At 41.7% G+C, this 23,223-nt stretch overlaps 1 protein-coding gene across 5 annotated transcripts in view; it reads right to left on the bottom strand.

The window, feature by feature from the left end:
* Positions 1 to 2,653: 2,653 nt before the first annotated feature.
* Positions 2,654 to 23,223, bottom strand: part of RAPGEF4 (Rap guanine nucleotide exchange factor 4) — a 318,711-nt gene continuing 298,141 nt past the window's right edge. For all 5 annotated transcript variants that reach the window (XM_028479132.2, XM_028479142.2, XM_028479143.2 and 2 more), the window contains 5 exons: positions 20,333 to 20,383; positions 19,470 to 19,557; positions 18,990 to 19,054; positions 6,057 to 6,111; positions 2,654 to 2,935 (listed from right to left, as the gene is read on the bottom strand). In XM_028479132.2, the coding sequence (XP_028334933.1) occupies positions 2,808 to 2,935; positions 6,057 to 6,111; positions 18,990 to 19,054; positions 19,470 to 19,557; positions 20,333 to 20,383 (387 nt within the window). In that variant the 3' untranslated portion in view covers positions 2,654 to 2,807. The remainder of the gene's footprint in view (positions 2,936 to 6,056; positions 6,112 to 18,989; positions 19,055 to 19,469; positions 19,558 to 20,332; positions 20,384 to 23,223) is intronic.

Here is a 23,223-nt window from a genome sequence, read left to right as displayed (position 1 = left end):
GCTTTGTGTCCGACTCTGGATAGGAGGCATAACATTGCATAAAACACCACCCCTGTACCTGGGGACCTTGAATGATTACATAAATGAACACAGAAAGGCATTTGGCTGCCTTAGTGTTTCTCAAAGAGGCCTTTAACTGTGGATGTTAAAAGGGATTACAGGAACTTCCCTGATGGTGCAGTGGTTAAGAATCCACCTGCCAATGCAGGGGACACGGGTTTGAGCCCTGGTCCGGGAAAAGCCCACATGCCGCGGAGCAACTAAGCCCAAGTGCTGCAACTACTGAGCCCGCACGCCTAGAGCCCGCGCTCCGCAGCAAGAGAAGCCACTGCAATGAGAAGCCCACGCACTGCAACGAAGAGTAGCCCCCGCTCACCGCAACTAGAGAAAGCCCGCGCGCAGCAACGAAGACCCAACACAGCCAAAAATGAATAAATAAATAAATTTATAAAAGGGATTACAGCAGGACTTCTCAGAGCCTTGAATATGTTAATGAACACTGGGAATCATTTCTAAGGGGGTATATTATCGTTCCCAAATTTTTTGAAGATGTCATCTTGGTTTTTGTGTTTTGCTCTGCAATTGTGCGTGTTTTGGGAGGAACACCTTGTGAACCTGTGAGATTTTTTTTTTTAACATCTTTATTGGAGTATAATTGCTTTACAATGTTGTCTTAGTTTCTGCTGTACAACAAAGTGAATCAGCTATATGTATACATATCTCCCCATATCCCCTCCCTCCCATCCTCCCTATCCCAGCCCTCTAGGTCATCACAAAGCACCAAGCTGATCTCCCCGTGCGATGCGGCTGCTTCCCACTAGCTATTTTACGTAGTAGCTATTTTGGTAGTGTATATATGTCCATGCCACTCTCTCACTTCGTCCCAGCTTACCCTTCCCCCTCCCCGTGTCCTCAAGTCCATTCTCTACTGAACTTGTGAGATTATAGCCTGGAATACACTCTGGAAAATGCTGACATTAAAAAACAGACATGGGTCTGGAAATTAAATAATTTTGGAAACTTTTTCATCAAATAGTATACCAATTGCTTAAATCACTGAGAAATTGTGTAGGACCCATAACAGGCAGCTCTAAAATCTAGTGCCTCTTCATAGCAGCAGTATTCCTAATAGCTGAAAAGTGGCAACCACCCAAATGTCCATTAATTGATAAATGGGCAAACAACATGTTGTACATCCATATCATGGAATATTATTCAGCCATAAAAAGGAATGGAGTACTGCTACCTGCTACAATGTGGATGGACCTTGAAAACATTACGCTAAGTGAAAGAAACCAGACACAAAAGGCTCCGTATTATATGATTCCATTTAAACAAAATGTCCAGAATAGGTAAATCTACAGAGACAGAAAGCAGATTAATGGTTTCCAAGGACTGGTGGGAGATGAAAATGAGGAGTGGCTGCTAATGGGTATGGGGTTTATTTAAGGGATACGGAGAACATTCTGGAATTATATAGTGATGATGGTTGAACAATCTTATGAATATATTAAAAACCACCAAATTGTACACTTTAAAAAGGTGACTTTTAGAGTATGTGAATTTTATTTCAATTAAAAGAAATCCAGGATCCCATCATACCAAATGGTTATCTCTCCCATATGATAGGAATTGAGAACAACACACCTTTTCTTGTCACAATTATATTTAATGAAGATAGTAGCTGTTATTTACAGAAGATATACATACATACAATTCCTACACATTAAATGTAGCCTAATTGTGAAAACAGGAAAAAATGTACTCCAAAATTACATACTAAATAAAATAAATAAAAAGTAATTATTTGGCACAATATCTATCATGTAGCAAATAAATAACTCTATACCATTGATTGAATGAACTATTTACAGTCTATTTGAAAGTGCAAAACAATTGCTGAAAATTAAGATATCGGTGATAACATTTAAGTCCAGAAAATATGTGGGTTTTTTTAATCAGTAACAATAATTAGCCAATAGTAAAGTTTTTTTTAATGCCCAGGAAAATAATTTTGAAAAATGTTTTCTGAATATTGTGCTCTTTTGAAGTGTCATTTTTTTTTTAAATCTTTTAACGCTAGCAATTTTAAGAACCTTGGAGTTTCTCAGTGGAATTCTTATATATGTACTCCTGATTTGTAAGTTTAAAAAAGTTACATTGTAAACATAAATATTATTCTATATGTCATTCAGAAATTACAGACCAGTCCTCCCTAAACTACATAAGCAGCCAGAATGTTTTATAGAAATGTGGTCAGGTACAATTCCTTCAGAGGTAAGACTATGAAGATGGAAGAATATAGCCTCTAATTTGGAGTTACACGGATTCCTCAACACCTTCCAAAAACCCCATGCTCAAATCAAAATGTTGAGTTAGAAATTATGAAACGATACCACCAATGATGCAGCCAAATAAATACCATTTGTAGCACATCTCATCCTATAAACACTCCTAGATAAAAATATCAGGAGCTTGATACTTCTCTTGACAATGATATTTCTACCATACTCTTCATGTTGGTCTTATTTTATGTTTCAGCAAAGAAGATGGCACAACTGGAAATAAAATACGGTGACTACAAACAGGGGATTCCTAAGCTAGTGTGTGCAAGCTGTATGCAAGTCAAAGAATTTCTTCTTTTGTCACGACGCTGGTAAGCTGAATGCAGCACTGAGATGTCTCAGGATGGGTTTTTGCTTGTTTTATAGAATTCTCTAGTGACAGTACAGTCAGTACTAACATAAATGGCATTTTTGAAAGATTGTGGACTGGAGGCAAACCGTTGTTCTGAGCACTTTAAATGTCTATGGTCGACGAGGCTCTAATCTGTGTGACATCTGTGATAAAGTTCTCTGGTTGTCAATCACATTTAATTGTCGTACATAACTCCGGACATCCTGATGGTTTTTATTAGCCTGAGCTGCATCAGGATCTGAAAGAGAAAAGAGCAGGATTAGCATTGCATAATATATGCATATAAGATACAGCTTTATTTACTCCAACTTTTACATTTATCATGAATTCCTGGGTTCCATCAAGACCTTTCAACACGCTATATTCATTGAAATGTTTCTACTTGGATGTTCCATCTCTTTCCTCCCACCCTATTCTTCCCTGGAATCACATATTTTGATCATTTTCCTTTGCATTACATATTGTTAAAAAAAAAAACCACCAAATAAAAGTGAAAGCATCGCCTGACAGCCCTGGTTATACATTAAAATTGTTTGCCCTTGCCATCCCACCTGTGTCTCACACTCTGATCTCTGCTCCCTTTGATCCAGATGAGGACTTATGGCAAAAAGACATAGTTTGTTTTTTTTTTTTTTTTGCGGTACGCGGGCCTCTCACTGTTGTGGCCTCTCCCGTTGCGGAGGACAGGCTCCCGACGCGCAGGCTCAGCGGCCATGGCCTCACGGGCCCAGCCGCTCCGCGGCATGTGGGATCTTCTCGGACCGGGGCACGAACCCGCATCCCCTGCATCGGAAGGCGGGCTCTCAACCACTGCGCCACCACGGAAGCCCCAAAAAGACATAGTTTTCATTAGCTCCTAACAAAAGCACTTAACACCTGGGCTGAACTGAAGCAAGCTAGTGAGACTAGTAGGTCCGACTCCCCTCATTACTTGCATACAGTATACAGCATTATTGCATAGATTGTGTGTTCTTAGAGACTGTCCATACTCAGAAAAACAAAGAAAAATCAACTCGGGCCGAAGGCATGACTTCTGCCAGACCTTCAATTCTCTGATGCTATTTGTTCTGAAATCCCAATTACCATTCTTTTCTCATCCACTCCCCAAAGCACTCGAGCAGCAGAGCTATTTGAAGTTAACCAATTTCCCTAAAACTAGGCTGAAAGAAGAATCAAATGCTCAGATCCCTACACAGGAAACAGACATGAATGAGGAAGGCCATTTGACAGTGGTGAACTGGAAACACAGTTCCCTTCAGAAGTGACTACTCAGCTCTTGCATGCTGATGCCACGTGGGAATCTGCACCCTGAGTTGCCGGATCTTCCTATTTTTCTAGAGAAATGAGAAATCTGGATTTCTTCCCTGGGAATTCTTCCATTTTTGAATGGTGACATTATTTCACAATAAAAGGGAAAAAAAGCTCCGTTTAGATCCAACATCTTGGCCATGGTCCATGGGTGGCCCCTGCCCTGTGGATCCCTGGTGTGGGACCCTGGGAGTGGCCAAGCCAGCCTGGACTCTGGACCAGTGTTCTTTCCGCCATAGCACACTGCCTTCTGCAGTCCATCTGTTTTCTTTAGATCCACACACCACTCCCAAAGACAATTAGAATGCCATCTGCATGAGGGGCGAAGGGGAGTGCTGCAGGTCTGAACACAGAAAAGCAGAGAAAAGATACAAAGGCCCCCACTTGCTCTAAGAAGAAACTCATCAGTATAATTATCACATATAAATAATACCACAGTGTTTAATTTCCTCGCTTGTCACTGGCAGTGTACTCTACATTTACAATATACTGTAATTACATTGTACATATTCCCACAATGTTTATGAATCTATTCTTATAGCTTTATAGATTTTTGACTTCCGAGCTAAGCAGCTGTTGTTTACCAGCAGTTACTGGTAACTTCAACAAATGCAGTGGAGATTTATATATATAAAATTTCCCCCCATGTCTCTAGGAGATATAGGAGAATGTAGGATTTACTTCCAAAGAAGTTTATAGAACAAAATATATTCTATCTTGGTTCTTCTCTGGTTCTTGGACCTCATGGAGAACCTTCTCAAGGCTTTGAACCCTCTTAGGCACACAGCATTTGCGTTGAATTTCAGGAATTTCCTAGAACCCCCTGAAGGGCCATGGATTCTAGTTTATAAACCTTTGTTGTGTAGGCTGGCATCACTTATATATTCTCATACTCGTATAACTGCCTTATGATCGTGTCTTTATACATATAGTAAATCACTAGATGAAGAGAGATGAGAGACTTTAATTCTGGCAGAATCCACCTAAGATCGGTTGATGAGGTGCACGCCTGCACCTTTTGGAAGGAAGAGGAGGCATAATCATTTGAGTCAATTTTTTAAAGATCTTGCTCCCCAAGTGAAGACTATTTTTCCTAGATTCCCCCGCCCCGGGGCATTAAAAAATGAACGTTTAGCAGTTCTGGTATCCCGTGTTAGCAGACCCTCGCTTTGGGCCAGTCCTGTGCTAGGAAGAGCAGAGATAGCTCTGATGAATAAAACAAGAAGCTTTTAGTCTCTGAGCACTAGGTTTATTGGAGGGGATGGTACTGGTAGCCTCACAGTCATGTCCATGTCAAATTGTCATGTTAAGTTAATGAGCCCAATGACTTCCGTGACTCATACGATGAAGTTATTAGCACAAAACTTTACAGGGGCTACCTTCTCACTCCCAGACCAGCTGGAGGGAGCCAAAGCTCCAGCCCCTACCCAAAGTCCCAGTCCAGAGGAGACAGCAGCACTGGCCTGGCAGGGTGATCTGCTGCCATGATGCAACTTAACTCGCAACAGTTTAAACTTGCTATTTATTGTTAGTGACGGTTTTATATTAAAGCATTGTATTATACCAGTTTTTGTACAGATTTCAGAAAAGCACCTCAATTCACCTAGAAATACTAGAAATATAGTATGAATTCCTGCTATGGGACCTTTTACAAATGTGCTTATAGACATTAACGGCTTCTCGCAACACCCCAAGAGACAATAAATATTATCTTTCCCAGTTTATAAAAGACAGAATGAGTCACTACGAGTGGATGTGAGTTTCTCAACATGAAGCAGTGAGTCATAAAGAGAGTTGGTTAGAGTCAGGATTTGTTGGCAATCATGCCTTAGTTGTCTATCCATTCTGGAAAGAGCAGATGAATTCTCTAAGTTCATTCATAAAATAATATTCTTATGGTTATTTTAAATGCAAGGCCCCTATCCCATGGGATTCATGGTCCAAAGTGTCTCTGACACCATCAAATATTGTCCAGACTTCTAGAATGTCTGAGTAGCCTCACTGAAAAGGACTTAGCCACCAAGATCCATATTGCAGCAGCATTAACTTACTGAAGGGTTGGCTCCTGCAGTATCTCACCGTTCTGGCAGTATTTGCAATCATGCGCTAAAAAGAATAAAAAGAAAAACTGAAATGCAGGTAAACTGAGTGTAGAATCCAAAAAAGAAAACAAACCATTATTTATTTCAGCAATACCTGGGACCACGAGAAACAGCAGGTTCTGAGATGTGGATTATCTGGAGGCAACTGGTTGACGTATAACCTGTTTAATCACTTGAAAGAGGCACCCACCCCCGCATGCCCCCCTCCCACACATACAAGGTATTTGTCAGGTGAGGAATACTAGTGGCATAACTCTCGTCTAATTGCTTCTTCCTCAAGACGTAAAAAGCAGGCTGTCGTTCCTGAGAATGGACCTTACTCCTCAGGACTAGTTTTTACCATCCTTTCTTGAGGTCACTGTGAATTTGCAAGAGAATTTGTAACTATTCTAGATCTGGAGAATGGTTAGCTTGTCAAGTTCTTCACAGTAAACAGGACTCAATAATGAGGTGTTTGATGATATTGATGGAACAATCGTAGATATTCTATTGCCACATTTTTCCTATACACTATACGTTATTAACCTTTCTCATCTTCCAGCAAAAGTGTGCGTTTTAATGTTCACCTTAATTATGTGATTCCCTCCCTCCTTCCTTCTTCATCCTTCCTGATTATAACACTAACACATGCCTATTTTAGAATATCATTTCAGACAGTAACTTCAGTTATATTTTGGTACATTTCCTTCTAATACTCTAAAAAATACATAAGCATGTTTTTCAAAAAATGGAAGTCATAACATACATATGTTTGTTTTGATCTGAATCTTTTCATATGGCATTATGACTCTTTTCCATGCCATTTGCATTTTAAAATCCTTTTTATTTATTTATTTATTTTTTAATTTTTTTTTTTTATTATTATTTTTTTTGTGGTATGCGGGCCTCCCTCTGTTGCGGCCTCTCCCGTTGCGGAGCACAGGCTCCGGACGCGCAGGCTCAGCGGCCATGGCTCACGGGCCCAGCCGCTCCGCGGCACGTGGGATCCTCCCAGACCGGGGCGCGAACCCGGTTCCCCTGCATCGGCAGGCGGACGCGCAACCACTGCGCCACCAGGGAAGCCCTTTAAAATCCTTTTTAAATAAGCAGGTATTCAGTCATGTGGATGGATCATAATTTATTTAACCTTTGTTAATTTTGTCATTAAGCGATCTCAATTTCTAAGTTTTGGTTGCCATAAAAACTTATAAGGAAAACTTTTGAACTACACTCAACTTAGTTAAAAACAAAAAAAAGAAGGAAAGAAATGAAGGACAAGAAACATAAGGAAAAATATCAGTGAGACTGAAGCACTGTTTCTAAGCCACCATGTACATTTCTTGCTCGTGGTATTTTAAGGGTAACTGTGTAATGTCTCAGGACACGGGGACCCTCAGTCTCTGTGTAACATTTCAGGACACTTTTGCTCTCAAGGCGGTCCCACAGAGATGGTGGGATGGTGGATTAATTCTAACACTAGCAGAAAATTGGTAAGGCTCCAGCCAGGAAAAGAGACTTTCTAATCTCTGAGTGGCTATTTAATTCCAGTCCTTGCTTTTTTCTCTCCTGGAACCTTGGCTTGCCAAAATATAGAAAATGCCTCTGAGAAAACTGATGTAGTGTTAAAAAAAAAATTCAACTTATTTGGCAGGGAAATTTTTTTCATAGAAGAGTTGGAACTTTACAAATATATACAGGTGAACATTCATAATACCTCACTAAATACTACTGCTCTGAGGCCTCTGGCATGCATGAAGTGACATCTGTCTGCACTGGGTAATTTCTCATACACAAAGAGGCACTTGGAAAAGTTAGAACTTCACTTTCATAAAGGTTCCTGCAAACCAGCACGTCCGTTGATCAGCATGAGAAATATATTACAAATACCTCCAAGAAAATGTAACATACAATGTATAATTAGCCTCTGATATATGGAGCCCTGAAATAAACAGTAACTACGATAATTTTCCTGCTAATTTACTTTAAGTTGTTTTTTCACTTCTCCAAAGGCTTTGCATCTGAAGGGCACAAGTATATTCCATGTAGAATTATTGTAATTCTTCAGATATTGAATGGAGTGTAATTACTGAAAACCCTGGGAAATGCTGCCAGTATGCCCTTCCAAAGAATAATAAAACAATTAGCAGGGGTCAGAAACCTCTTCCTATACCATTTTGTAGGGAGTAATTGTTCTGCTTTTTACTTTTGAAAGCTAAAACATTTCATTCTGACTTTGGTTTTGGACTGCTCTTTACAGCTATACTCTGAGGCTTCATAATTTTTAGCTCATTATGTAGTTTAAAACGTGAGAACAATTGTTTAAATCAGTAATTTCCAGCTCTGGAGTTCATTCTACCTTTCTAAATCTTTGATTAATTTTAACAATGGTTTTAATTTTGACGTATCCCTTTTAATTGTACTCAAAGATAACTTCAGTTTAACTTTGCAGTCCAAATCTGGCTTTGCAATGAGGCCCATTCTTTCCCTTTGAGGTGGCTGCACAATAATGTAATATGTAAACCCTTAGTAACAGCACCTGGACTCCACTAGCACTGCTGGTCGGTGCAGTTACAGAATGCTTTCACAAGGCCAAAGAAGGGTTAACTTGATATTTCTAACCCCACCCTCTTTTGCACCCACTGACACATGCAATATTTAATATGCAGCTAACAGCTACCAGGTGCTTTCCTGGGGCTGCAGAAGGAGACTTCAGAAGGCCCCTTCTTTATTTGTCTCCAGGGGCCTAAGGCCATCAAAGCCTGCCTACAAGTAATGGCTCCCCACTGTTTAAAGGCATCAGCAACGAGGAGTTCATCACCTCTAAGGACAGCCCCTTGCAGTTTTAGACATGTATGACTACTGGCCATTTCTTATCATTTTGAGTCCAAGTCCCTTTTCTTTTTTCACATCGTTATTGGAGTATAATTGCTTTACAATGGTGTGTTGGTTTCTGCCGTACAACAAAGTGAATCAGCTATATGTATACCTGTGTCCCCATCTCCCCTCCCTCTTGGGCCTCCCTCCCACCCTCCCTATCCCCCTTTGCTTTTCACCCCACTAATCCTACCTCTGAGCTCCGGAGCCACAACACATGGGTTTAGTTCCGCTTTAACGGGACAGTTCTTCAAATACTTGAAGACAGCTATCACGGACATCTTTTCACCCCCAAGTCTTTTCTGGTTCAGCCTAAATTTTCCCACTTTCTTCAACAGTTTCTCATAAGTTTCAGGTATCTTGTGGATAGTGTCTAGCGTGGTGCCCTACCCTAAGCAAATCACAGAGTGCAGAAGAAACGCGATTTTCCTTCCTTGATCTAGAGGATGCTACACATCGGAGTCCACGATTTAAAAAAAGCCACACTGCTGACATCTGAACTTATAGTGAATTAAACATCTCAGCCCTCTTCACTGAGCTTCCTTCTCTATAGGTGTGCACATGGTTTCTTGGACCAAAGTGGAGGATTTTGCATTTATCGCCACTAAAAGCCATCCAGTTAGTCTTTCTATTCTTCCGCAGGCTTAAGCCTCACATGTCATTTCTGACAGCAGATGACTGTTTATTCATTGCTGTTCCCAGTGAAGTTGGCAGAAACTAAGGTTACAAGGCATAGGCTTTATTATCCAACTGCCACAGCAGGGACAAAGCCAAAAGTTATACCCTAGGCTTCGTGGCGCTGCCAGAGCACGTTGGCCTGCCTGGAGCAGGCCAGGCAACTTTCCTACCATGCCAGGCCAGTGGGAAAATACCTGATCACTCCAAAGCAGAGGTTCTCATCTTTTTTTTTTTTTTTTCTTCCCATCCCAGCAAACCTGAGGTTAGGGCATACTCCTATTAGTAACTGGCTTGTTAAAAGTGATTTGTAATTCAGGGGCAAGGTGAGGGGAACGTGTTCCTTTAGAAGGCACCTGAATCAGTGCAGGTGGGCAGTGTGAGCCCCTCTTCACACCTGACCTGACTCTGATACAGCCCCACCCCGTGCTGGGAAGCCCCACCTTAGGGTCTGCTTGTCAGCCTGCCCTGGAGGATGCTAGCCAAGAAGGTGGTCCACAGTCAGAATGCCAGGCTTCCCCTTGGGAATCCACATTCCACATTTCCCACAGCCACCACTTCCTTGGGACTAATTCAAAGTACAGGTTTTCAGAGCTTATTTGCAAGAATTAATATGTTCATACAGTTTTTCATCTACAGGGCTGAGAGGTGGACCCGACTGAAAGCTGATGAATCTCCCTCTGGACGTGAACTCACACGGGGAAGCTCAGAAAGGAAAAATAAGGTAGCAAGAGAAGGCTTCTGTAACTACCCTCAGGTATTTATTTCCTCTTCTTCTTCTTTTTTCTTCTTCAGTGTTTATGTATTTATTTGGAAGTAATTTCAAACTTCCAGAAAATTTGCAAGAGGAGTCCAAAGAACTCGCATACAACCTGGTGAATGATTCTTAACAAGAACAACCATTTTAAGGGCACTTCCCAGGCGTTGGGCCTGTCCTATTCGGCAGCTCACCGGGACAGCTGACCAATGTGAGAGTCTGATCTGGATGAAGGCATAGACAGCGCATGCCCAATGACACTGTGTCAGGTATTTATTTCTTTATCAAGCTGAAAACAGAGCGACTCAGAAGCAGATGTGCTGCCTGGGGCCTGAGTTGCAGAGTGACCAGCACAAAGATGCTGTCCAGAGACGGAGTGGCCAGCTGTACGCACTTGAGCCCGGCCCAGGAGAGAGGCCCTGAGGCTGTGGTCCCAAACACAACTCTCCCTCAAGCTCGGATGCAAGTAATTCCTTCTCCTTGAATCCAATGAGGGGTCAGAGGGGGCTCTTCTCAGATGGGGCCCTTGGGGCTCAGGCCCCCCCATTTAGCTTCTGTGGCACCCTCCCCTCAGGGGCAGGCTGGCCACCTTACACCTTCACTCCTATCCAGATGGTCGATGACCCACCAGACCTCCCCAGCCGTCTCTGGCTTTTCTGGCCAGCTCTGTACAGACTATTGTGCCCCGTCTAAGTTCTCCTGTCCCTGAAGAGGAGTGGACTTTTTTTTTTTTTTTTTTTTGCGGTACGTAGGCCTCTCACTGTTGTGGCCTCTCCCGTTGCGGAGCACAGGCTCCGGACGCGCAGGCTCAGTGGCCGTGGCTCACGGGCCCAGCTGCTCCGCGGCATGTGGGATCCTCCCAGACTGGGGCACGAACCCGTGTCCCCTGCATCGGTAGGCGGACTCCTAACCACTGTGCCACCAGGGAAGCCCGAGGAGTGGACTTTTATGTCTGTTTTTCAAGTTCAGGCCAGCAGGCCCTCCAGGCAACACCACTTGTGCACTGTTCCTCTCCCAACCTCCTACGCACAGCCAGCTGCCAGAGCAGCCTGCCTCTTCTTAGGCCACGCTCTCTCCCTGCTCCAAGTCCCTTGAGAAGGTGCTCCCACATGTCAGGCGTCTTCTAAACGCCTGCCCTCAGAGGTTTTTGTCTTTCCTTCTGTTGCCCCTTGAGATCTTTGCCGTCCTTTTTCTTAATGTTTGTAAATTGCTTTTTCTTTTCTTCTTTCTGCCCCTAATCATTGGACTCTGCCCCCACTCATTGGACTCTGCCCCCGTCCATATGCCTATCAAATCTAGGATCTCAGTCAACTACTCCTTGCTTACCATGTATAAAACCACATTCACACCATTCTGGTTATTTCACTCAGACCCTCATATATTTGGGACAAGAATTTTTTCCCACATGTGTATCTAGAAATATATCTGTCTCTCACCTGCAAAGACTGTGCCCATGACAGCAACCAAGTGGAATTAAATGCAAGGTGAGGACCAGAGATAAAAGATAAAATGGCCCAGGAGCTGAGCCAGTCTTCACCGTATGTATCCCTGAGGAAGAACCCTGGCCCCTGTCCTGTCCTATGGATCTTTAATATCCAAGAGGTGAGTGACATACAGATACAAGCATGTAACAGGCATGATGCTCATGGTATATTGTACATACGATGGCCATGGGGACATGGCAGCTCAGGTGTCTGTGCAGGCGCTTGCAGAATATTGTGCATGTCTGCACGCAGGGAAGGACACTGAAGGACTGACACAGCACCACAGGGAGGAGGGTGGACAGAATAGTGTCCAGTGAGGAACAGAAAGCTAAGGGAGCCATTTTGCATAAGGTATCGGTAACATAAAATGCTTGGGACATTCTGCTTAATCAGATTTTCTAATAAAATAGAAAATGCTTTTGGATTAAATCTTTGTTACATAAATTCCTTTATAAATGCTTTAGTGTACTGTCCTATCTCACTAAGTCCAACACCAGACTATAACTGGGTTATTCTTTTACTCAACAAATACTTTTACTCAAGTATTTCTTGCATACTTACGATATGCCAGACACCTTTTTGTGTGCTAGAGAAACCAAATGGATAAGATACTTGGTCTAGGACATTTACATTCTAGTGGAGAAGACAGGCAATGAAGAGGCAATAAAGATCATCTTAGAATGTGAAACCAGCTGTCAAAGCAAGGTTGTCTGTTGAGATCCAGCTGTCTGGCAAGGTGTGGATGGTAGAAGAATATTTGAAGGATGGTCAGGGAAGACCACTTGGAGGAGGGACACATGAGCTGAGACCTGAATGATGTGAAAGTGTCAGACTGGTGAAGACTGAAGGAAGACAATATTGGGCAACGGTAACAGCTAGTGCAAAGGCCCTGAGGCAGAAAGGAAAAGAAAGAAGGTTGGTCTCACCAACTTGGACTGAATACAGCGTAGATGAAGTGTGAGATGAGGCCGGATGGGTACTCAGGGTAACAACAAGTCTGGATTTGATTATATTATATTTAACATGGTTTTATTTTCCTCTGATACAGGAAGTTACCTCTCTTTGCGTTTTCACATCTTTTTTTTTTAATTGAAGTATAGTTGATTTACAGTATTGCGTTTGTTTCAGGTGTATAGCAAAGTGATTCGGTTATGCACATATATGTAAATATCTATATTCTTTTTTCAACTACAGTTTATTACAAGATATTGAATATAATTCCCTGTGCTATACAGTAAATCTTTGTTGTTTATCTTTTTTATATACAGTAGTGTGCATCTGTTAATCCCAGACTCCCAATTTATCCCTCCCCCAACCTGGCTTCCCCATTGGTAACCATGTTTGTTTTCTGTGTCTGTGAGTCTGTTTCTGTTTTGTAAATAAGTTCATTTGTATCATTTTTTTAGATTCCACATGTAAGTAATATATTTGTCTGGCTTACTTCACTTAGTATGATAATCTCTAGGTCCATCCATGTTGCTGCAAATGGCATTAATTTATTCTTTTTTATGACTGAGTAATATTCTATTTTATATATATATATATAATATTTTATGTATCTGTATATACCACATCTGCTTTATCCATTTATCTGTCAGTGGACATTTAGGTTGCCTCCATGTTTTTGAACTACAGTTTATTACAAGATATTGAATATAATTCCCTGTGCTATACAGTAAATCTTTGTTGTTTATCTTTTTTATATACAGTAGTGTGCATCTGTTAATCCCAGACTCCCAATTTATCCCTCCCCCAACCTGGCTTCCCCATTGGTAACCATGTTTGTTTTCTGTGTCTGTGAGTCTGTTTCTGTTTTGTAAATAAGTTCATTTGTATCATTTTTTTAGATTCCACATATAAGTAATATATTTGTCTGGCTTACTTCACTTAGTATGATAATCTCTAGGTCCATCCATGTTGCTGCAAATGGCATTAATTTATTCTTTTTTATGACTGAGTAATATTCTATTTTATATATATATATATAATATTTTATGTATCTGTATATACCACATCTGCTTTATCCATTTATCTGTCAGTGGACATTTAGGTTGCCTCCATGTTTTTGCTATTGTAAATAGTGCTTCTATGAACACTGGGGTGTGTGTATCTCTTCTAATTAGTAGGAGGGTTCCCTCTTCCCCACACCCTCTCCAGCATTTATTTGTAGACTTTTTGATGATGGCCGTTCTGACCAGTGTGAGGTGGTACCTCGCTGTAGTTTTGATTTGCATTTCTCTAATAATTAGCAATGTTGAGCATCTTTTCATATGCTTGTTAGCCATCTGTATGTCTTTCTTGGAGAAACATCTATTTAGGTCTTCTGCCCACATCCATGTTGCTGCAAATGGCATTAATTTATTCTTTTTTATGACTGAGTAATATTCTATTTTATATATATATATAATATTTTATGTATCTGTATATATCACATCTGCTTTATCCATTTATCTGTCAGTGGACATTTAGGTTGCCTCCATGTTTTTGCTATTGTAAATAGTGCTTCTATGAACACTGGGGTGTGTGTATCTCTTCTAATTAGAGTGTTCATCTTTTCTGGATATATGCCTAGAAGTGGGATTGCTGGATCATATGGTAGCTCTATTTTTAGTTTTTTAAGGAACCTCCATACTGTTCTCCATAGTGGTTGTACAAATTTACATTCCCACCAACCAGTAGGAGGGTTCCCTCTTCTCCACACCCTCTCCAGCATTTATTTGTAGACTTTTTGATGATGGCCGTTCTGACCAGTGTGAGGTGGTACCTCGCTGTAGTTTTGATTTGCATTCCTCTAATAATTAGCAATGTTGAGCATCTTTTCATATGCTTGTTAGCCATCTGTATGTCTTTCTTGGAGAAACATCTATTTAGGTCTTCTGCCCATGTTTTGATCAGGTTGTTTTTTGGTTATTGAGTTGTATGAGTGGTTTGTATATTTTGGAAATTAAGCCCTTGTCGTTTGCATCATTTACAAGTATTTTCTCCCATTCCATAAGTTGTCTTTTCATTTTGTTTATGGTTTCCTTTGCTGGGCAAAATGTTTTAAGTTTGATTATGTCCCATTTGTTTATTTTTGCTTTTTCTATTGCCTTGGGAGACTGACCTAAGAAAATATTGCTACGATTTATGTCAGAAAATGTTTTGCCTATGTTCTCTTCTAGGAATTTTATGGTGTCATGCCTTATATTTAAGTCTTTAAGCCATTTTGAATTTACTTTTCTGTATGGTGTGAGGGAGTCTTCTAACTTCATTGATTTCTATGTGGCTACCCCGCTTTCATAACACAACTTGCTGTCGAGACTGTCTTTTCTCTATTTTGACATCTCTTTTATTACTGTTTTGAACTAGTTTATACCCTTTATTGATTTTTAATACTTCACGTGTTTATGTTTTATTTTCTTAACTGCATATAATCTCCTAAAAGCCAAGGACTACTTTTTGGATTTCTTTATATTTCCTAGCAAAATTGTTTGCCTAGACACTCTACACATATTTAATTGCTTTGAAAAAACATACCCTTTGGAAAATCTGCATTTAGCCCCGTTCATGTATTCTATATAAAGAAGTAAACTTTCAAAGTCCTTTGGTAGATTTCTATTGTGTTGGAAAGGTCTGGGAATTGGGTGGATTTGAACACTTCAAGATTTTTATTTGGAGATTCTTTTTTCCATAGCTTGATATAAGTCCAGTGCTCTCACTGTGAATCTTGTAATAATGTTATTGATGATAGAAGACAAATTGTTGCCAATAATGTAACGGCATGATTAGTGATACAGAAATATAAGGGTTCAAAACATTTCTCTTCCTTTATGAATTAGCTTCTATTACTGTTTCCAGAAGCATAGAAGTTTGCCTTAGGCTTCTCTTTCCAAATAAAACGACTATCTTAAAATAATATTCATAAATAAATCCACCTAAATATGGGTGTGTCTGAAATAGAACCAACCTCCTAATACAGCAGCAACTGTGGCTATCAGCATGCTTCATGCAGCCTGGGGTAGTGGCAGACGGCCAGCATATTATCCTCTGATCCATTGCTAGTCTACTTCTTAAATGTTATAAATATTCATGTATGCCATAGAAAGCTACAAAGGGCTTTATTCAAACATTTTTTTGAATATTCCTTTATGTTCCCCCCAAAGGAAAGAATGTCTGCTTTTTTTTTTTTTGGCATAAGGATCATAGAGTGAATTCTCTTTTGTTCATACTCATAAATCCTGAAAACCAATATGCAACAAATTCTCTAATCCTCATTTCATACCTCAAGGGTGAAGAGGTTCAAAATAAAAATACTTAGGGTTGGCATGGTAGTTCACTGTGACTGTGCAATGTTGCCACCAAGAAAAGACATTTGTGTTCCCGACTACCCTGGTGACTTCTGCCCCCTGGCAGGGGCTCCCTCAGGGGATACAGCCTACCAGCCCCACAAAGGCTGCCAGCTCTGCTTACCACCTTGGTGAGCATGATGAATGACTGGGAAGCTGCACGGACATGAACCTGAAAAGGGAGACAGACACATCCTTCCCCAGGAATGCAGTAATAACACCAGCCACTAGTGGGAGTTTTAAGTGGTGGCGGTATGGGGGCAGGGGTGGGCTAGTTTATGGGGAGAAAAGGTTGGAAAGTTGGCAACAAGTGCCAGGTGGTCTAAGCCCAGTTTAAAGAACATAATCAAATCTTTTTGAAATTCCAGTTCATTTTTCAGTAACACCTAACTCATGGAAGGGTAACTGTAAAATCCAACTTTCTCATGGTATGATTCATCAAATGAAGTAAAATTGATCACTGCTGGAGCAGAGAACTAACAGTATTCTTTCAGTATCCTTTCTCTCCTTTTCTTTCATAGTGATAGAACCCCCTAATTTTGAGTGGGGCACATAGATACCCAAAATAAGGACTACATATTCTAACTTTCTTTTCATGGGACTAAGTTTCTCCTGGCCAATAAAATGTGAGCCAAGGGGTGAGTGCGATTCCAGGTCACATCCTTACATGGAAGAAGCAGGTCTTCACGTTTTTCCTTTTCCCTTCCCTCTAGCTGAAATGGGGGTGGTGGTGGTCCACCATCTTGGACCATGTGGATGGTGAAATGGCAAGACAGGAGAAGGCTGGAACCCTGACTGCCTCCTGGAGCAGAGCTTCCATACTTGGACAGTAAGTGAGAAAGGTATAGACTTATCTTGCTTAAGCCATGGCTAACTTGGGTTTCCACTGTTGCAGCTGAACTACTGTCTTAGCTCTACAGTTGCTTTCAATCGAAAGTGGACTTTCTCAGAGCAGGATGTGAAGGACCTCTCTCCTCACTGACAGGCATGTCAGAATCCACTGCTGTGGGCACGAAGTACAGAAACAGGGAAGGGGAACTCCCTTAACATCCACTAAATACGATCTTGACTCTTCCTTCCCAGGTTATGGATGAGACACACCAAGATCTAAAAACCCAGGTAAAACAGCTTTCATCCTCCTTGACAGATATTTTTGCTGTTCTTGTTTGTTCTGTTTAGTTAACTTTAGCAATCAAAAGTTCTAAAGCTCAGTCAACTCTTTAGGAAACTCTGACTTCTATGCCTCTGTGCAAGTGTATATTTTACAGTCAGATGGTTGGCTTAGCCACCCCTTGGTCTGTATTTCTGCCTAAGTGATCTGGAAGGTTCTTTACCTGTTTGCTAAATCTTTCGTTTCTGGACAACAAGTTTACTTTTGAGAAATCAGGGAAATATATGTTTGATTCTCCATGCTAATAAGTGAGCAAAGAATGTTTTTACTTTGATCATAGAATGATTAAACCAACACAGTAATAGAGATGTTCCTACCCTACCCTTGGTGTGCAGGGTAGAGGAGAAGACTGCTGAGAAATATTTGCCCTCGAGTACAGGGTGTCTTTCTTTGAGGAGTGTGGACTCATGTGCTATTTCCTAAGAAGCTTAAGACACTGGACATAGAGCTCAGGACTTGCTGCAGTTCTTTACCAGGCTGGGCTTTGCAATATGCTCATCCCCAAAGTTGAATGGTATGATCCTTACAGGATGACTGCGGGATGTTTCGAATTGTGGAGTCACACATAGTAGCTGGATTTCGGGAAACAATTAGAACGGTTTTCTGATAAGAATGCTTACAACGCCGTATGGCTTACAGGAAGCCTTAAATACTCTGGACCCACCAATAATCCCCAGGGGTAGATGGTGTGACCACAATCCTCATTTTCTGTTGGGGAAATTGACCCACGGAGAACTTAAGGGACAAGCTACAAAGTGATGAAGCTGAGAACTGACCCTCGTGTCTCCCGAACTCCGAGCTTTTCCTGTAGCGCCACGTCCATCACTGCAAAGCGAATCCCGGGCACATTCTCACCCACACAGAGATAACACCCTACCACCCCATCCATGCGGGCTGCAGCCAAAGGATTTAGAAGACAATGGACCATTCCGTGAACATGCACTGTGTCACTAAAGAAAGGCTTTGGCAAGACCTGCCTTATTGCTTCACAAAAGATAAGCAAAGAAAGAAACTGCAAAGTAACTAATGCTTTTTTTGGGGGGTTGGGGGGAGGCTGGAAAATAGTGACTATGTGCCAGTTCTCCACAACTGTTACTTAAAAGAATTTGTTTTTGGTTTGGAAGATTTTTAAGTTCCCACTCTGAACTTGGGTGAACTTTACTGGAATAAGCAATACACACTCAGATGACTACTGTATAATAAAGATCCTCTGTAGAGTTGCCTTTTGCCTACATGCACTAAAGTCAGCCTCAGCAGATAAACATTGCAAAGGCATCCTGGGGTAGTCTAGCTCCACAAACCTTACAACAAAACAACAACATGGAAGTCACTCTGGAACATTCGCGCGTTTTAGCAACAGGCAGCTAAGGACGAAGCACACAGCATAAAAGCTAGCCGCTGCCGTGAGCCGCAGCACAAATACTATTCAATTTCACAAAAGAGAACTGACGACAGACTAAAAGAGGTAGCCAATTTGAACTGAAAATTTCACAGCTCCTTTATGTGTAACTAGCTTTTCAACATGGCAGCATATATGGAAATTATTTCCTTTATTAGTACAAATGCAAATTTTATTTTTAAAAAACATCATGGTTAAGGTTATAATACCATACGTACCATTTTTTCAAAGTTTACTAGATTGTCAATGAATGTCTTGTTTCCCTCATGAGTAAATGTCATATCTGCAAAGAAATAAAAGTCACATTCGAATCACTAACAGAAATATGTCATACTAAGAAACCAGAATAGCACCATTAGATTATGCTGGAGGATTTGCATGACACTGCAGTTGAAAAAAGCCGATAAACACCTAACATAAAAGGAACTATTAAGTTTCCAAAGCACTCTCCCTGAGCTCAGTAAAATTTCCAAATGAACCCTCTGTTGCACTATCAAGTCTTTCAAACCACGCACAGATCCCGGCTCCTCCAGTAATCCTTCCAACCCTTTCAGAAATGTCAGGGCTGAGAGGCGATGATGAGGAAGGTGGAAAGATGAGCTCATTCTTCCCAAGGAGGTCAATCTGATTAGGCTCCTGTTCATTTTCTTCTCCACACACTCACCACTGACTAGGCCTGTGCATTTCCTTGGAATTACCTTTAATGAGCAAAGGCATGAAGGGGATGAGAGGAGGGTCCAGCTTGGCTACCGTCAGCCTGTAGGCCCTGTGGTTTCTTGAAGGATCCTTTAGAGAAACAAAGGGATCCTGGTTAATGACTAGGGACACGTGCACCACCCCCTCTACCTCCCAACACACCCAGCCTTGTCATCTCCCAGTCAGGGAGTTTTGAATCAAGTATAGCTACAAAAGAAAGGTGGCTTTGGTTAAACAAGTTGACAACTTCCTGTATCACATGAAAATAATTTACTTTTTGTTTCCTTTTTTCGTTGAAAGGGAGATATGCCTCTAGGGATCCAGGGGAGAGATTCCCTTTGAGAGCCGGTATGAAATGTAAAACAACCCCCCAGCTGCGAGATTCCCCTTCTCCTGAAGCACAGCCTCCTTCCTGGGAGCCCAGCTCACCCTCCTACCTGCCTTGCATAGCCAGTCCCGACTTGCCTTCTCTGAAACCCTCCATCACTCCTGCCAAGTCCCACTCGCTCCTTTTCTGTCCGTTAACACCTCCCGGCCAATGGGGAAAAATAATTTTGGCAAGCCGAGGAAAATGCAGCTTCCAATCCCTAGCCCACCTGTGCTAGATGGAAAGGATCCCATTACACTGCTTTTCTTAGTTACACAAATTGACCTTATGTGGGACATAAGTCCTCTTTAAGTTAGTACCTGAGGGTGCCGTTCATTAGTCGGACCTGCTTGTTTTAGCAGCACTAAAATGGGATCATAAACTTCTTAAAGTCATACAAGGACAGATAAAATTTCTGAAATGAGAACTTCAATTCAGCTAATCAGAAATGGGATTAATGCAGACAGTGAACAGAATAAAGGAGCCACTGTCACTTACCATTAAACTTTCAAACTCCGCATAGAACTTCTTGAACTTGCTTGGCAGTTTCTGTTAATGAAATGAAAATGCCACACATGTCAGATTCAATATCTAGATATGTATCATGCGTTACCATTTCTAGGGGAAATTTATTACTTTCGGCTCTTAATCGAACATCTCTAAGACAGGCCAGACTGTACAATCTGTCTTGTCATTTGAGGATAATCTTAGAGAACTCGCCTTTTAAAAGTCTTAACCTAGTTGAACCAAAACTAACTATGGATGCTTTGGTCTTAACTTTTATAATGTTTTCTGAAATGGGTTATTCATAAAGAGGGCTGCATTCCCAGACTACAAGTGGTTTGGCATTAACCCTTCACTGTTTTAAACTCTCGCATTCCCACAATTAGGAATTTAGACCAGAGAATATTAGGATTAACAGTTTTAGAAACTACCTAGTTTCAACCCTCCTCCTTTACAACGTAAGCTACAAGAGAACAGGGATTTTTATCAGTTTTGTTTCTTGCTATATCCTGAGGGCCTAAAAGAGTGTCAGGTACATAGTAAGTGCTCAATACATATTTATTTGACTAGATTAAACCTGTGTTTTATAGATGGAAGAAATTAAACCTCATAGATTAAATGACATGCCAAAATCACACAGCTGATGATGGTCAGAGCCTCTGTAATTCCCATCTCCTGCCTCCTTTTCTATTGCCTCCATCATATGCGCTATGCTTTCCTACACAAGCATTTCTCCCACAGGATTTCTCTGCCTTGCTATAATACAAAAATAGATAGTTCTATCAATTTAGTAATTTCTCAGGGTTCTATTTTGGCATATGATTCAGTACCACACATTTACACCGTAGGTCAATGATGAATCATCTTTCAATCTATTGGTTCTCACTTTGCTTAGGTCCTGAGCTTATAGTAAAGCTGAACTTTTCTCTTCTAACAGGGTCACACCAAGACATAGCAGCGTGATGTTCCCCATCCCAAGACCGTGGAAGTGCTGACCAAGTCCTGGGCCTTGAATACGCCGCTCAGCTCTGCTTCACGCAGTGAAGTCTACCATCAACAACTGACTCACCCCATCAGGCCTCTGCGATCCACCCAAAAGCTCCTCTCTCTTCTTTTTCTCTCTTCTCTGAATGGGTTTTTGTCATATTCCCATTGAAACACTGTAAACCATCTTATTTTGTTTCTAGGAACTGGTCTCCTTATAATCGCTAAACTCATTGTCTTAGTGCCTCTTTTCAGGTTGGGTTTCAGGGAAACCTGATATCCTTGTTTAGCTGAAAAAGTTCGAAGGGATGAAGCCTGGCATGGGCCTCAAGGGATACAAGGGTCTCAGGCTCCACGGAGTGTCCAAATCACCATGCTAGGCGATAACTTTCCGTGAACACAGACAATTTACAAAATTAGGAGCGAACGACATTTTTGGTTAGATCTAGCACTCTAGTCCTCTTTCTGCGCTTAGCTGACTTTTGGGTCAAAAGCCGGAGTGCGTATGGTCATAAAATATGTGGGGCTTAATACTATTACCTATCCATATCCCATGCTTTCGGAGCAGGGGTTCTCAACTGGGGGCAGTTTTGTACCCACACCCAGGGATGTTTGGTGATGTCTACAGACCTTTCCTGTTGTCACAGCTGGAAAGGTGGATGGAGGGAGAGGCGCTACCGGTATACAGTAGATTGAGGCCAGGGGTGCTGCTAAGCCTCCTACATGGCGCAGGACATCGCCCCCCACCCCCGCCCCGTACAACAAAGAATGATCCTTCCTGAAGTGTCAACACCACTGAGGCCAAGAGACTCGGCTCTGGGTTCTTACTCCCACTGGCTTTATCTCAGATGGGTCTTTCCCCTCCATGCTGGACCATCCCCTTTGCCCCGTGGCTTCACTCTATTTTCTGTTTTGTTCACTGACTCTCTCACACGTGTTTTCTAGTTCCCAGAGGGCAGGCCCTGTTTCTCACGTTACTCCTGTTGCTATCCTGCCACTCACTGTTTTCGTGTGGGAAGCATGTGGGAGGGTCTTGGCAAAGTCCAGGCAGACAAACCCAAATCAAAGACGCTTAAGAATGAAAGCTCTTCCTACAGAATGATCCAATTACATTTCACCTTAAGAGATAAAGGCTTATAAATGATGAAAGGTGACTCTCCTCTTTTCAGCAAGACGCAAGGATGGAAACACAAGCTCACAGGCTGATGTGCTCCTTCCTCTCCCTGTGGAATGAAGGACTGGCCAATAAACTATCTCCCTTTGCTGCCTGTCTCCCCCCTGCCGCCCCCCAAGCAGCCTCCTATTTCTCTCTTTAGACCAGGAAAGGGGATTCTGAGAGTGTTCCCCCCATGCTACGGCCTTAATGTCTAGCTGCTGTTACGTGCACCTATACCTGGCCTTCCCGGACCCCATGAGGCTTTATACCTTCTTTGATTTTCCCAGCCAAATCATCTGGACTCCGTGAGAGAGGTAAAAGCTGGAAACAAGTTGGGGAAAGCAGACTCTCTGAGAGGGAACCCTAGATCTCCAAAGATTCCAAGAGCTGTGGGCCACAAGAAGGGGAGGCTTGCACCCTGGCTTCATTGCTTAGATTTATTGGCAGCACTAACTTTTACAAGCTGGAAGATGACTCAGCCAAATGGCATGCAGGCCTTACCAATTCCCTCATTCCTATATTCAGGGGATGAGCTGCTGAGTGCAGCATCTGCTGGGAATTTTCAGAGAAACCCAAGACAGAAGGACCTGTGAGGACCTGTCCTATAAACAGTGGAAACATTGAGGGGGAACAGAGAGAGAAAACAGTTTCAAGAGGGAAGTAGGGAAGAAAATGTTTCAAGGAAAACATTTAGAGATGCAAACAGCTGCCTTTGGTGCCTTTTTACAGCATCATTGCAAATTAA

The sequence above is a fragment of the Physeter macrocephalus genome, chromosome 2 (assembly GCF_002837175.3).
Source record: "Physeter macrocephalus isolate SW-GA chromosome 2, ASM283717v5, whole genome shotgun sequence".
Classification (NCBI taxonomy): Eukaryota; Metazoa; Chordata; class Mammalia; order Artiodactyla; family Physeteridae; genus Physeter; species Physeter macrocephalus.
The sequence above is the reverse complement of the archived record's forward strand: the minus strand, read 5'-3'. Positions and strand labels throughout refer to the sequence as shown.